General features: G+C 48.1%; 1 protein-coding gene across 4 annotated transcripts in view; it reads right to left on the reverse strand.

Moving 5' to 3' along the window:
• Positions 1–4,533: 4,533 nt before the first annotated feature.
• Positions 4,534–12,887, reverse strand: part of Irag1 (inositol 1,4,5-triphosphate receptor associated 1) — a 110,487-nt gene continuing 102,133 nt past the window's right edge. For all 4 annotated transcript variants that reach the window (XM_075971895.1, XM_075971896.1, XM_075971897.1 and 1 more), the window contains 3 exons: positions 12,302–12,421; positions 11,024–11,155; positions 4,534–6,518 (listed from right to left, as the gene is read on the reverse strand). In XM_075971895.1, coding sequence (XP_075828010.1) covers positions 6,275–6,518; positions 11,024–11,155; positions 12,302–12,421 — 496 coding nt within the window. In that variant the 3' untranslated portion in view covers positions 4,534–6,274. The remainder of the gene's footprint in view (positions 6,519–11,023; positions 11,156–12,301; positions 12,422–12,887) is intronic.

Here is a 12,887-nt window from a genome sequence, read left to right on the forward strand (position 1 = left end):
GGTTGTTGTATAGGAAGGAAGCCTATACCGGCCACCCTTTTCAAGTGGGGAGCTTTATTGAGATAAAAGGGGTGGGGGAAGGAAAGGAAGAGAGAAAGAGAGGGAGATGCAGAGAGAGAAAAGGGAAAAGGAAAAAGAGAGAAGTAGGCAGAGTTTCACGTTTAAAGAGACAGGGTACCCCCTGCCCTGCATGCAGGTGTGACACAGGACATACATGATGCACTCTGTCAGGCCCTCAAGGGACGGATGCTAACATTCTTCTATTCTTTATTTATTAAAAAAGGTCAGAAGTTAGGTGTGGCAGGTAGGGGAAACGAGGGTATTGAGTTCTCAAGACTAGTTCCTGCTGATCTGGGGCATTGACCATCTTTGGGGGACCTGAGAAAGCTGGGGTTCTGGTCACATCCTAGGGTATCTGGTTGTTTTACTGCTGTCCAGGCTATGTGGAACTGTCTGGCGCCTCTTGAACCTGGCAAGATGCTGGCAGAGCAGAGAAAAAGGTTAAGTTTAGGAAAAATATTTTCCTTAGGTTCTGATAATTGAGGAAGGGGATGTCAAGACCAGGGAAAGGTGGGGAGGCTTAGGCTGCTTAGGAAGGGAGGGGTGCATCTGACCTGTTCGAGGTGAACCCAAGTTGACTTCCTGGAACTCACAAGAATTCTTTGAGTGTGTGGAAACATAAGTCTAGACACATTAGAAATGGCAGTATATTTGTGCCAGAAATGGCTTTGATTAAAACATTAACAATCTTTCTTCTATCCAGAAAACTGTGACAGATGATCTTGCACAATGAAAGGCATCTTTGGGGTCTATATTTAGAAAACAACCACAGGGAATTTAAAATCTTGAGCTTGTAACTGTGATGATAGTGCTGGCACTCTGCCAGAGCTAGATTAATGGCTTATCAGAAATTTATTGAGTAGTGTCAAGATTATCGACACTTAAGCCTTTTCCCTCAGACCTTTATATCTGGCATTTGCACACCTTAAAACACATTCTTAGACCTAAAGCATCTCAGATCCTCACATCCCAAGCTCTGTACCGGGTCAGCTCCTGGCAGGACCTGCTCCTTTCCTTCATTGTGGCATCATCTTAACGTTCAGGAGAAATCTGTCCTGTGAGTTGTCCCTTCTTGAGTCTGGAAATGAGGTAAATTGTGTCTAGACCTTGTATTGGCTCCAGGAGAGTGAAGCCTGTGATCTGAACTTTACACAGAGAACTGAGAAGATGGCTGAAGCCTTGGTTCCTGCTGTCAAGCAGGCAAAGCTATTGGTCTTCAAACTGCATCAGAGTTCTGGAGAAGGATAAATTTTACCTGGGTTAATGATTAAAAATGTCAGAGACTTACTTGATTGGCTACCTAGACAGCCACCCCAGGGTCCTCCATGGTCGCTGAGGGCAGGTCTTAGGGCAACATCGTCTTCCAGATGGCAGAGGTAGGCCTGCAGGGCCCCGGAATAACCCCCAGGCGTCTGCAGAGGAAGGACTCATGGGAGAGCTTTACCTTCGTCTTAGGTAACTTGAGGCAGTTGGTTCCCCAGTGCCCTGTTGTCCACAGTGTGAGGAGGGTCTTTGCAGCAGTTGAGGTGAAGGATGGGTTTTCTCAGTGGCTAGTACTGCCACTTGTGAAGCAAACTCTGGTTGGAGGTTCTTCTGTTCTCGTCTTCTTTAGAGGAAAGAGGAGTGCTGCCAGGAGCTGACCTGTCTCTCGACTGAAGTAGCGGGTGTTGTAATCCCAACAGACAGGTAGTTGGAAAGTGATCTATCAGTCCAGGTCAGGGTCTCTGCATGCCTCAGGCCACCTGCCCACTGGTGGAAAGGACCATGGGGAGAGCCTGGCAGAGTCATAACACCAATGGTATGATTATGTGCCAGAGGGACCTTGGTGGGTGCAGAGGCCTCACAGTGGGCGAAAGACTAATACGCCATACAGACAGAGCTTACGTGGGAAGTTTTATTGAAATAAAGGGAGTTAGGAAATGAAAGGGAGAGAGAAGAGAGAGCAGGGAAAGAGAGACCTGCTTGCCTCTTCAGAAGACAGCGGGAAGAGCTCTGGTTCTGGTTTTCTGACACATGGCCACTCGCTCCAGCGTCCACACCCGTCACAACCGTTTGCCCCTCACTGGGAGCTCCTTGTCAGAAATGAGCTGGCAAAGGCACCATGGGCTTGAACTCCAGCATCGTGAACCAAATGAAGCTTTTCTGAAGCTGAACGTGGTGGGGACACACCTACACTAACAGGGTGAAGGCAGGAGGATCACAAGTTCAAAGCCAGCCTGGACTACAAGTGAGAATCAACTTCAAAACAAACAAAAGAGAACCAGGGTCTAGGTTCGGTTGAGGTGACTCAGTGGAAAAGGTATGACTCCCTAAGGCTAATGACCTCGTTCAGTCCCCAAGACCTATAGGGTGGAAAGAGAGAACTGATTGCTACAAGGAAAAACTGGAGATTCTATCTTAAGGCTGACAGTCCCATAAAACATAACATATGAACAAGAGTCGTATCTCATATCCAAAAGCTGGAGGATGGCCATTGTCAATTTTATCAAAGCTAGAATCATGTAGGTCCTAGATTCTAGGAGCTGAGCTTCTGAGTATGCCTATAGTGGGTGACTGGGCTAATTGTGGTGGGAAGGCCTGCCTGCCGTGGGGGCACCATTCCCTAGAAGGGATCCTGGATTATATGAGAAGGAGAAAGTGAGCGGTGCACATTCACCACTCTGGTTTCTGGCTGAGCTGCAGGTGACCAGCTGCCTCTAGCTCCTGCTGCCAAGAATTCCCCACCATAACAGGCTGTACCCTTAACTGTGAGCCAAAGCAAACCCTTCCCCCGTGAGGTTGTTTTTGCCAGGGTATTTTAGCAACGGTAAAAGTCACAGACATCTTTGGAGAGAGATCCCATCTTTACAGATTAGACCCTGATTCTCCAGTTCTCTGGGGGATCTAATCCAGCACTGGAGAAAGATTAGGCTTCAGCTCCATATAACAAAGAGGCGTCTGACTTCTGCCAAAGGTTTGGAAATGTGCGTTTATTTTCAAACTCAGCTACGTGACATTCTAAGTTCAGCACTAGCACACCTACCTGTGCGGGGCTTAACGTGAAGGACTGACAGCCGGTGACATAGGTCCAGCGTCCCCCTTGCTGTTCCCTCTTCCAGGCTGTGCAAAGGAGACAGACTTCAAGGTGGCTAGAAAGTGAAGGTCCTTTAGGAAGTGACATCAGTGGTGCCGCAAACACATTCCTCTGCAGCAGAAGGCTGGCAACCAGACGCTGGAAGCTAAGCAGAAATGTCCTGTTTCAGAGGCATCTTGAATGGAAACTTTTATTTCATTTTACTGTGATGTCAGGAAACATAAGGCTGGCTTCCGTGTCACTGGCCGTGTGTGGCAGCAGCTGTACCTGCTTCAAGTTATCCCCGTTTTCTTGAAAAGGTGGCCCAGCGAGGGTGTTTTCAGCCACGCTGTTCTAAGTATGGCTATGCTCTTTGGAGATGTTCTTTTCCTCAGCTGTCCTCACAGCTGGAGTAGTGTGGTTGCTGGTCTAGGGCCCAGGCTCCTGCAGGCTTCAGAGGCCAGCGATGATGCTGAAGCAATTTGCAGATGCTCCCCTTGACTCTGTCTCACCTAGAACAGGATGGGAATTTGTGGCCCAAAGGACAAAGGGCTCGCTCAAGTTGGGCCTTCTTTTGGTGTGGGGGTGGACTGAGAGTAGACGTTGACCCCCTAGAATCCTAGCAGCTGCTCTCTCTGTGTTCCATCTACACCCTGTCTTTGGCTATACAGTGCTTAGTAACTCAATCTCCTTTGGCTGTATTTGTTCTATGGAAGACACCAGGTAAACAATCTACCTATGCCTGCAAAACCCCACTGCCTCGCTCTGAATCTCATTACCTTTAACAGCACATCCAGGTTCCCCACTCTGCCATTTCCATCCACCACAAAGGACGTCCCTTCAAAAGCAGCATTTTAAAGTGAGACCTAGTCGGGATTGGTAGAGGACAGGCATGTCTGTCTAAAAGGAGTGATTGCATGGAATCTTGAACTTGGGAAAAGGGTACTGTAGTCTGGTTCCATTCTTGTTCTCTCAGAGTAAACAGAGAAAGATAAAAACCAGCTGAGATTAGGAATCAATCATGACAGGTTTCTCATGAAGACAGGAAGGTCCTGAGGGTTGTGGTACTGAGAAACCTCATGTTCTAGGTTGCTCTCCACCTTCAATGCTCACTTATTCTTTCAACCAACATTGAAATGATTCCCTCCAAAGTGTTTGCCATGTTAGGTTTCTACCCAAGAGATGGTAAGGCATAATATTTGAGGGAAAATGTCCAGGGAGGCAGATGTTTTGTTTTTTTTTTTTTTTTTTGTTGTTTTTTTTTTGTTTTTTCGAGACAGGGTTTCTCTGTGGTTTTGGAGCCTGTCCTGGAACTAGCTCTTGTAGACCAGGCTGGTCTCGAACTCACAGAGATCCGCCTGCCTCTGCCTCCCGAGTGCTGGGATTAAAGGCGTGCGCCACCATCGCCCGGCGAGGCAGATGTATAAATAAGCTAGACCGTAGATACAGGTCAAGGGTTGAAATTTCACCAGTGCCGGAAGCACTAAGTGGGATGCCCCCAGGATGCTGGGCAGGGTGAGAACGTGGAAGGCAGTCACTGAGGCCTGTATGGAGGGGTAGTGTTTGTGACTGGTCCTCAAGAGTGGCGAGAAGAGGACAAGGGCAGGAGAGATGCTCATGAGTTGACCTACAGCTGGAGAAGCAATTTCATTTGGGAACCATGGCAGGTTTGAAGCAGAAGGGCCAGCTGGGGCAGGGGTGGGATCAGACTGAAAGGCACCGAGCTGAGAGACCATAGGAGAAGGGTCAGGGGTACAGCCCTGGAGCCAGACCACTCTAGTTTAAATGACTTACTTACTAGCTATATAAGCTTGACGAGTTGTATCAGTGTGTGTGTGTGTATGTATGTGTGTGTGTATGTTTGTGTGTATGTGTGTATTCTTGCATCAGTTATGCTTCTGTTTCCTTTTATAAACAGAGAAAGAGAAACCACCATTTCAGATTTTGTTTTTCCTGAGGACTAAATGAATTGCTACGTATATAACACTGAGACAGTTTTGACTCACAATAAAGGTCTACATGAGTGTTAGCAACAAAAACAATGAACAGCAACCACCACAGAAGTCCTATCTCTAACTGATGAGAGCCAAATGAGCTGAACAGGGGGAGGACGCGTGCTGGAGGTGGGGTGCGCTCCTTCAGTTTGATGCTGAGCGGGTCTTCCCAAGGACACATTTGGGCAGGAAACACCGTGAGAACGGCAGCCCTGAGGTGCAAGGCAGAGTGAGAGTCCGGAGTGGAAGGCACACCTTTTCTTACCCAAGGGGTGGGTTAGCTATGTAGGATCACTTTCAAAGGCACTGCACAACCAGGGAACAGACCGTGCAGAAGAGCAGCTCCAAACTGGTACTGGACGTGCAATGCAGACGTGATTTCTTAGGGCTTTCAAACATCTTCAGAGTGTGTGGAGGGCTCCCTGTATCGATGCCTGGTGACTACTGTTCCATACCCAGTGAAAACCAATTGCTTGGCACAACATGGCTGCCACTGAGCAGAGCACACTTCCAGAGAGTGGGTGTCTGTGCACAAACATGTTGTGTGTACAGTCCGGATGCATAAAGATACGTTATATATGAACTCACATCTTCCTGCTTCCTTTCGAGCATGGGGCTACTTTTAGCCTGTGTACTTTTCTGAGGAAGCTTTTCCCATGCTCTGACAAGAAATGGTGATTCTGAAGGAGAGAGAGAAGGCTAAAGAGTGGTCGTGGCAAATGAAGTGGGAAGATATCCACGCTGTGACTCCAAGTCTCAGGTCTGATCCTTATGGTCAGTACTGGCCATTAACTGCAACTCTTCCTGATTCTGAAACATAGGGAGGAAAAGAGAGAGCAGGCTTCTCGCTGTCCCCTGAATGAAGGGCCTTCAGTTCTCTCAGCCCTCTGGGTCAGGGGCAGGGCTCTTCCCTTGTGTCAGAGTCTTTCGTGAAGGTCACTTTTTGTCTACCAGATGCTTTCCCAGAGAAGTTTTGCTGATCCCTTCAAAACATCAGCTTATGGTGTGTGAGTAGCTTCCACGGAGGTGACGAGGGGGAAGAGAAAGCCTCCTTGTTCCCCGATGGGATGGGTGGCCATATGGCACACCTGGGCCTGGCACACTGTCCACGGGGGCAGGGTGTGGGGTGAATGCTCTAGAGGAGGGTATGGCTAAGGAGTCTGAGGCCCTACTGCTCCGCTGGCTGCTCTTGCTGGAGTCCTGAGCTCCACCATGAGTCCCGCTGGGCCGCGGAGCAGGTGGATCTCCCAGGGGGCCCCTCGGTCTGCTCTGTACACGAGTTATAGGAGTTGTAGAGCCCAAGCACAATACTCAAGACCAGCATCACCGCGGCCATCATCCAGATCACTTGCCAGTGTTGACACAACTTGGGATACATGACTTGTAGGAAATGGACCAGTTCTTCAAGTTTGCTGTCAATAGAATAAAGAGATTAGTATATTGAGCACATATCCAATGCCCAGACCCATACTTCCCTGTCTGGGGATACCTTCTATGCTGTCTAAGGCAAAGGTTCTTAAGCTCGGCTACACAGAAAATCGCCTGGCAGCTCATATCCAAAATATCCCTGGTCTTCTGAATGAGAATCCCAGCAATGACCTAAGAATCCCCGGGTGGGTCTGGTGCCACTGGTCCATACTCTGAGAGGCTATTGCTGATGTCTGTCAACTTCATTATGCCCATCCTCCACTTTGTCCCTCCTTCTCTTTCCCCACTCTCTCCAAACTGTTCTCTCTGTGTCTTCCTCTTTGTCTGCATCTGTCCCCTCTACTTTAATCATGTTCCCCCTTGCTTGTTTCCCAACTTCCTCTCAGCCCATGCTCTCTCTTTTCAGTTTAGTAAAAGGACATTTGATCGGAGTCCCATCCTAGAGGTTTCCGGAGGTGTCCTGTGCATTTAACGCAAGCTATGTTTTTCTCCTGTGTCCAATTCCAACTCAACGACCTACAAAGCAAGATGACTGAGGGTTACTACACCATAGAGGTGGGGAGAGTCACCGAGGGCTTCCTGAAGGAAACATGTCTCACAAACACGCTGGGATGCTCAGGCCCCTGGCTCAAGATGGAAACTTGATCAGAGAACTGGTGGGAAGTAGATGGCTTGCCATGGGCAAAATCCTCAGCAAATGCCCTCCTAAGAAAGGGACCCGGTCCTTGAAGTGCTTGCCTTGGGTGCCATGGCCACAGGGACGGACAGAAGTTAGTTTCGTGTCCGTGCAGGAACCCCACCAGCAATTTCAGCTATACAATTACAGACAGCTTCTTCCAAGAAATCACTGACTATTTATGTGACTGCTGGGAAGGACAGGTGTGAAGTGCAAGCTTCCTTCCTTCCAGCCCTATTCATCTTGAGATCCTAGTGGGATATAATTGGAATCCAAAATAGAGTCATTTTTTGAGCTATACTCTTGTGCTCCAAAACAGGCTGCTGGTGTGGTGAGAAGGCCACTCCAAATCCACACTTACAGACTTACTCTCTAGTTACACTTATGGAGGAGTATGCCCACCAGTGCGCATGTGTCTGTGGCGGCCAGAGGTATCAGGTGCCCTGGAGCTGGATTATAGGAGGTTGTGAATTTAGGTCCTCTGTAAGAGTGGCATCTTTCCAGCCCCTACATCCATCCTCAGTCTACAAAAGAGGTGGTCAAGATCTGGGTACATGATCCCTACGTGGTCACCTGGTTTTCGGCCTAAAAGAGAAACTGGAAGCAAAATTAAGCTAGAAATAGAATTCCTTTTGGGTCAATGTTTGATGCTAACCCTTCTGTTTTCAAAGTAGTATTGGACCTGCTTAACTATCGTTCACACCCATAGAGTACGTCTGAGCCAGTGGTGAGAGAAAAGAGCCAGTTTTACAGGACATAGTGTGAATCTCAGTTGTGTTACATAATGCCACGGACCACGTTAAGAAGGTGCTGGGTTGCTCTGCCTGAAGTTCTTCCAGAGATCGATATTTCTAATAGATGGCTTCATTGCATATAAAAGAAGAAGAAACTTTGAGGACTTAGAGTTCAATGTTGAGACACAAATAAGGGTCTAGTTGCTGGGCTTACTTAGGTAACATTTTTTTAACTTATTTTTTTGTTTTATTTTGTTTTGGGGGTTATTTTTTAGTTTATTTAATTTGTATGTATGAGTGTTTTGCCTGAACGTATATATGTGCACCTATATATATATATTTCCTGAACGTATATATGTGCACCTATATATATATTTCCATGTGCATGCCTGGTTTCCATAAAGGTCAGAGGAAGGCATCAGATCCCCTGGAAATGGAGTTAGGATATTTGTGAGCTATGAAGTGTATGCTGGGAACTAAATCCAGGTCCTCTGTAAGAGTAACAATTACCGGGTCATCTCTCTAGCCCCAGTGTTTCCAAAAATGTATGAAACAAGACATAAAAATCACTCTCTGTGGTGTGTGTGCGTGTGTGTGTGTGTAAACACGTGTGTGCGCGCACCTGTGTGCACATGTGCAAGTGTATACACCCATGGCTGCACATGAACACAGAAAGAGGGCATTGGATGCTCCCCTCGATCCCCTCTCCTGGGCTTTTGAGCAGGGGTCCCTCCTTGAACCTGAAGCTAATGCTGGTAGTTTGCTAGAAGCCAGCAAGCTGCTGCGATCCTCTTGTCTCTGCCTTTCCAGGAGCTGGGGTTACGAAGTGCTCACTGGATGTGATGAGTGCTGGGATTCAAACTCCAGTCTTTGTGGTTGTGTAGCAAGTGTTCTTAGTAACTAAACCATTTTTCCAGCCCATGGAACTTCTGATAACTTCAGACTTTGCTTACTAGTGAGGTGCCAACATTCCACAGGGGAGTCCTGTTCAAGTGAAGTCTCCTGCTGGCAACTCTGGTCCTAAGGGACTCCATAGTTGGCTGACTATCATCTGGCACTAAGCATGACAGCTCTTGGGACAAGTCTGGCTGGGGTTATGGGGGAGAGAAGAACTTTCTGACAGCAGACGTGCAGTTTATATGATAAATGTCCTGAGAAGATGGACTGAGCCTAAAAAAGTGAAGTTGTACCCCTGTGCTGAAGGCTGAGGACCCTCTGGAGGGCACTACTCAGGTCGGTGTCAGTCACCGGAGGATGCTGTTTCCTCAGAACCTAAAGCAGCTGTAATCAGGTGTGAAGGATGGGGGTCCCACTGGGGCCTCTAAAGGCTCAGGTGCTGCAAGTGGCCAGTGCCCAGAATTGCTCACAAGGTGGGCAGAAAAGGACCCAGGCAAAACCTTGCTTCCCCCGGCTTTCATGAGACAGGAGGGAGCTGCCAAGTGCCAGAGATGGAGTTAGCTAGATAAGGCTTTGTAAGCCAGACTGTTTATAGTCATGTGCTTTCTCTGTTTATTTCTCTTTTGTTCTCTTGCTGTGTGTGGAAGTGTTAGAAATTCTAGCCTGACTTAGATGAATCAAGGTGCCAAAGGAAGGGCTTTTGTGCAGGCTTGGATTTGGCAAAGGCAGCCTGCTGGTCTGAAAATTAAATGCAGATGACCCCCAAAAGGGAGGTGAGATGTAAGGAGGACCGGATGCAATTGCTTGGAGTCAAGGTTGTGCTTCCATGATTAAACCTGAGGCTCTTTCACCAGAGAGGGCATGTTTACCTGGAGGAAGCATTTTCCCTGGCATGCTGAGAAAGCTCTTCCCTTGGCAATGGGGTTGACCCAGGCAGGCCAAGCCCCCTCCTGCTGGTTGCTTCTTCTACCACTGGGCTGCGTTGATGGCATCTAAGGCTTAGAAGTAGAGTTACCATCTCTCTAATCTTCACTTACTACCTATTCATTACATGTGAGCAGGTTCTGGAGACTCAGCTACAGACACTGTGTCTGGGATCAGTGGCAGGTGGTCATACAGCTAATGGTGTTGCCTGGAGATGTTGTGAACCCCAGGATAGTTGAGGGTATCTAAAAGAAAATTTCGGTGAAGTATTCCAAGGTTACTATAACTAAAATTGAGGGGAAAAACAAAACAAAACAAAAACAAGACTTATAGTTTTGATGTACTAATAGAGATAATTGGGTATAATGCATGAAATTGGGGCTTTTTTGAAAATCTAGGGTGTTGCTCTGTCCTTGTATTGACAAAGCAGTGCACGCCTCTTCTGAGGAATAGTTGATTCTGTCCTTAAACACATTCCTGTGTGGGATAGGATTGTGACCTTATTACACAGAATACCCTGCAACAAGACAAGGCTATTTCTATTGTTCTTGGTCTGGAGAAGCACCTTAGTAGAAGGGTGCTTGTCTGCCATTTGCAAGGTCCTGGGTTCAATCCCTAGTGCCAGTTTTGTTTGGTTTTGAATTTACTGTTCTGTGTGGTAAAGTGAGACCTTCGGCTATAGTGGGCCAAGTCATAGGATACAGACTTTCTGTGTTCCTTCTCCTCTTCCACTCATTAGAAGAAGATAGCTTGAAACACAAAAGAGTTTGTTTCCAACCTGAAGCGGAGACACCATGCAAATGACCAAGTGCTTGGTCAGCATTAGAGATTGAACTTGGTCACTGAGCTAAGTTTGTTCCCTGCCTTCCATGTTCCTTCTGCTTCCCTCTACTGTTCTTGGTTTCATCTGAGCCCCTCTCTAGGAACTCAGGTCAGCCCCTTTCTATCTGAACTCTTCTATGGTGGTGGCTGTGGAATGGGCTGACCACAGCTTGACTGGGAGTCCACCAAAAGTCCTTTTCCCTTTCTCGGCTCCTAAGAGCTATCAGTGGCTTTCTGCCGTGCCCACGACCACCTCTGATGCCTCAGCTTTTGTAATGTGTCATTTCTAACTTAATTTTTCTGGAGTCAGTGCCTTCTTGAATTCTGTTGGCCACCAGACCTACTGCCATCCAGGAAGGGCATTTCCGTCCGTTCTGTGCGATTCAACAGGTAAATGACCTAAAACCCATTTGGTATCCAAGTGTAGGTTTCCAACCTGCTTCTCTGCTCCTTCTCTTCCTCCTCAGTTTCTTCTACCTCCGCTGGTTCCTCGGGGCTCTCTGTCTTCTGCTCTTCCTCCTCCTTCAGGTCTTGAAGTTCTTCCGTCTTCTTTATCCCTTCCTGATATCTGGAGGGCAAAAGGGAACAGCTGAGTCAGGGAGGACCAGACACGGGGGAGAGGACTCAAGAACTTCCAGTCATTGCGCACTTCCTGTGGCTCCATTCAACAGGAAAAAGCTGGGAAACTCTGCTGAGCCCCAACACCGCTCATGTCAGGACCATTTGCCCTCACTCCTCAGCCATCCTTCCTGTTTATGTGACAGGGGGACAAACTGACTGAGGAAAATGTGGGACAAGATCTACTGCTGATCACCATCCTACAAAACATTCCCCAAAGATAATATTGCATTTTCCGTGGAACCTAGAAGCTTCGGCTTTAGGGAGAACCTCATCTCAGGATGCTGGGGTATTTTTCAGAAATGTCAGGCCTTGACATAGGGAGGTACCCAGAAAATATTCACAAAACCAGTGGATGGACTTTGCTTCAGTGTTTTCTGAGAAGACCCTCCTGTAAAAGCCCCCCATGATTTCTCTCGAGATCAATATTTCCCTGAACATATCTGCTCACTTGTCTGACAGCCAGGCGGCTAACTTTATTAGTTTGGCTGAGATGACCCCACCCACCACTGAGTGACTGCCACACAGATACCACGGGGTTCTGTGCCCATGGTCAGCTGAACCTCCCTCAGGAGTCATGGGGCGCCAGGCCAGGTTAAAGGTGAGTCTCTATCTTGAGTCCTGGGCCTTTGGCCCTGCTCAGTGTTCTCTCCCAGGGGCTGGGAGCTGGCACTGGCTGCTAATGCCACTCATTTAGAGATAGGCAGGGGTGAAAACGGCGGGCAAGGGCAAGAGGAGGAGCTCTGACTTATAGGGAACAGCAGGGCGATTGCAGGCAGCACAGCTGAAGGTGCCCCTGGGCACTGCTGGCTGCAACATGACAATTCATCAGGAAGCCTCAGGCAGCACCAAGGGAAACCCAGCCCAGGCCGCTGATGTGTAGACATTTCTAGGCAGTGGCAGCATGCCTGAAAAAGAGAGGAGTCTAGCTGAAGCCGGCCATTGTCTAAGCACGTCCTGTGTCTTGCTTTCTTGACTTAAAGAGGCTTTCGGCCCATTGACTGCTTCCCCAAAACTCCTCAGAAGCAAGCCAGGGTGTGGGAAGCTCACTTCTAAGACCTGCCAGGTGCCTTCGGGGTGGCGAGGTCTGACTCACCCTTTGCTGTAGACTTCTTCCTCTGCCCTGGCCTTGGTCTCCTGGCTCATGTCCTCCGGGCAGCTTGGGAGCAAGGCGGGGGCACAAGCTTCACAATCAGCCTCTGCATTTGTCTTTCCACTAGCGAGGGGGAGGGAAGCACAGGGCGTCACTGCAGGGAGAGACTGAACATCTGAAGACAAAACCCTATCTTTGGCCTGGTTCCCGATTCAAAGAGGAAACTTGGGCTCTTTCACGGGTTTTCGGGTTTTAAAACATCTACCTTGAGACAAGATTTTATAAAGACGCACTTCATGAATCTTCCCCAGACCATTGAGGAGGCAGACACTACACCAGCTCCCTTTGCTGGATGTCCCCAAATCCAAGTTTATTCTTATTTCAGAAGGTGCTGAGTAGAAAGGCAAGTGTCACAGGCAACAGGACACTACCACAAGGAGGCAGACTGAAGTACCCTAGATCCTTTCTTTCTGTAGTCTCTGTATGTCTGTGACTTTCAACTATTCCTTCAACTGTGCATTGAGTATGATAACGCTACAGGCACAAGGCAATGTGGAATTGGAAAGAGGAAAAGATGGTCCCCATTTTC

The sequence above is a fragment of the Microtus pennsylvanicus genome, chromosome 5, assembly GCF_037038515.1.
Source record: "Microtus pennsylvanicus isolate mMicPen1 chromosome 5, mMicPen1.hap1, whole genome shotgun sequence".
In the NCBI taxonomy this organism is placed as follows: Eukaryota; Metazoa; Chordata; class Mammalia; order Rodentia; family Cricetidae; genus Microtus; species Microtus pennsylvanicus.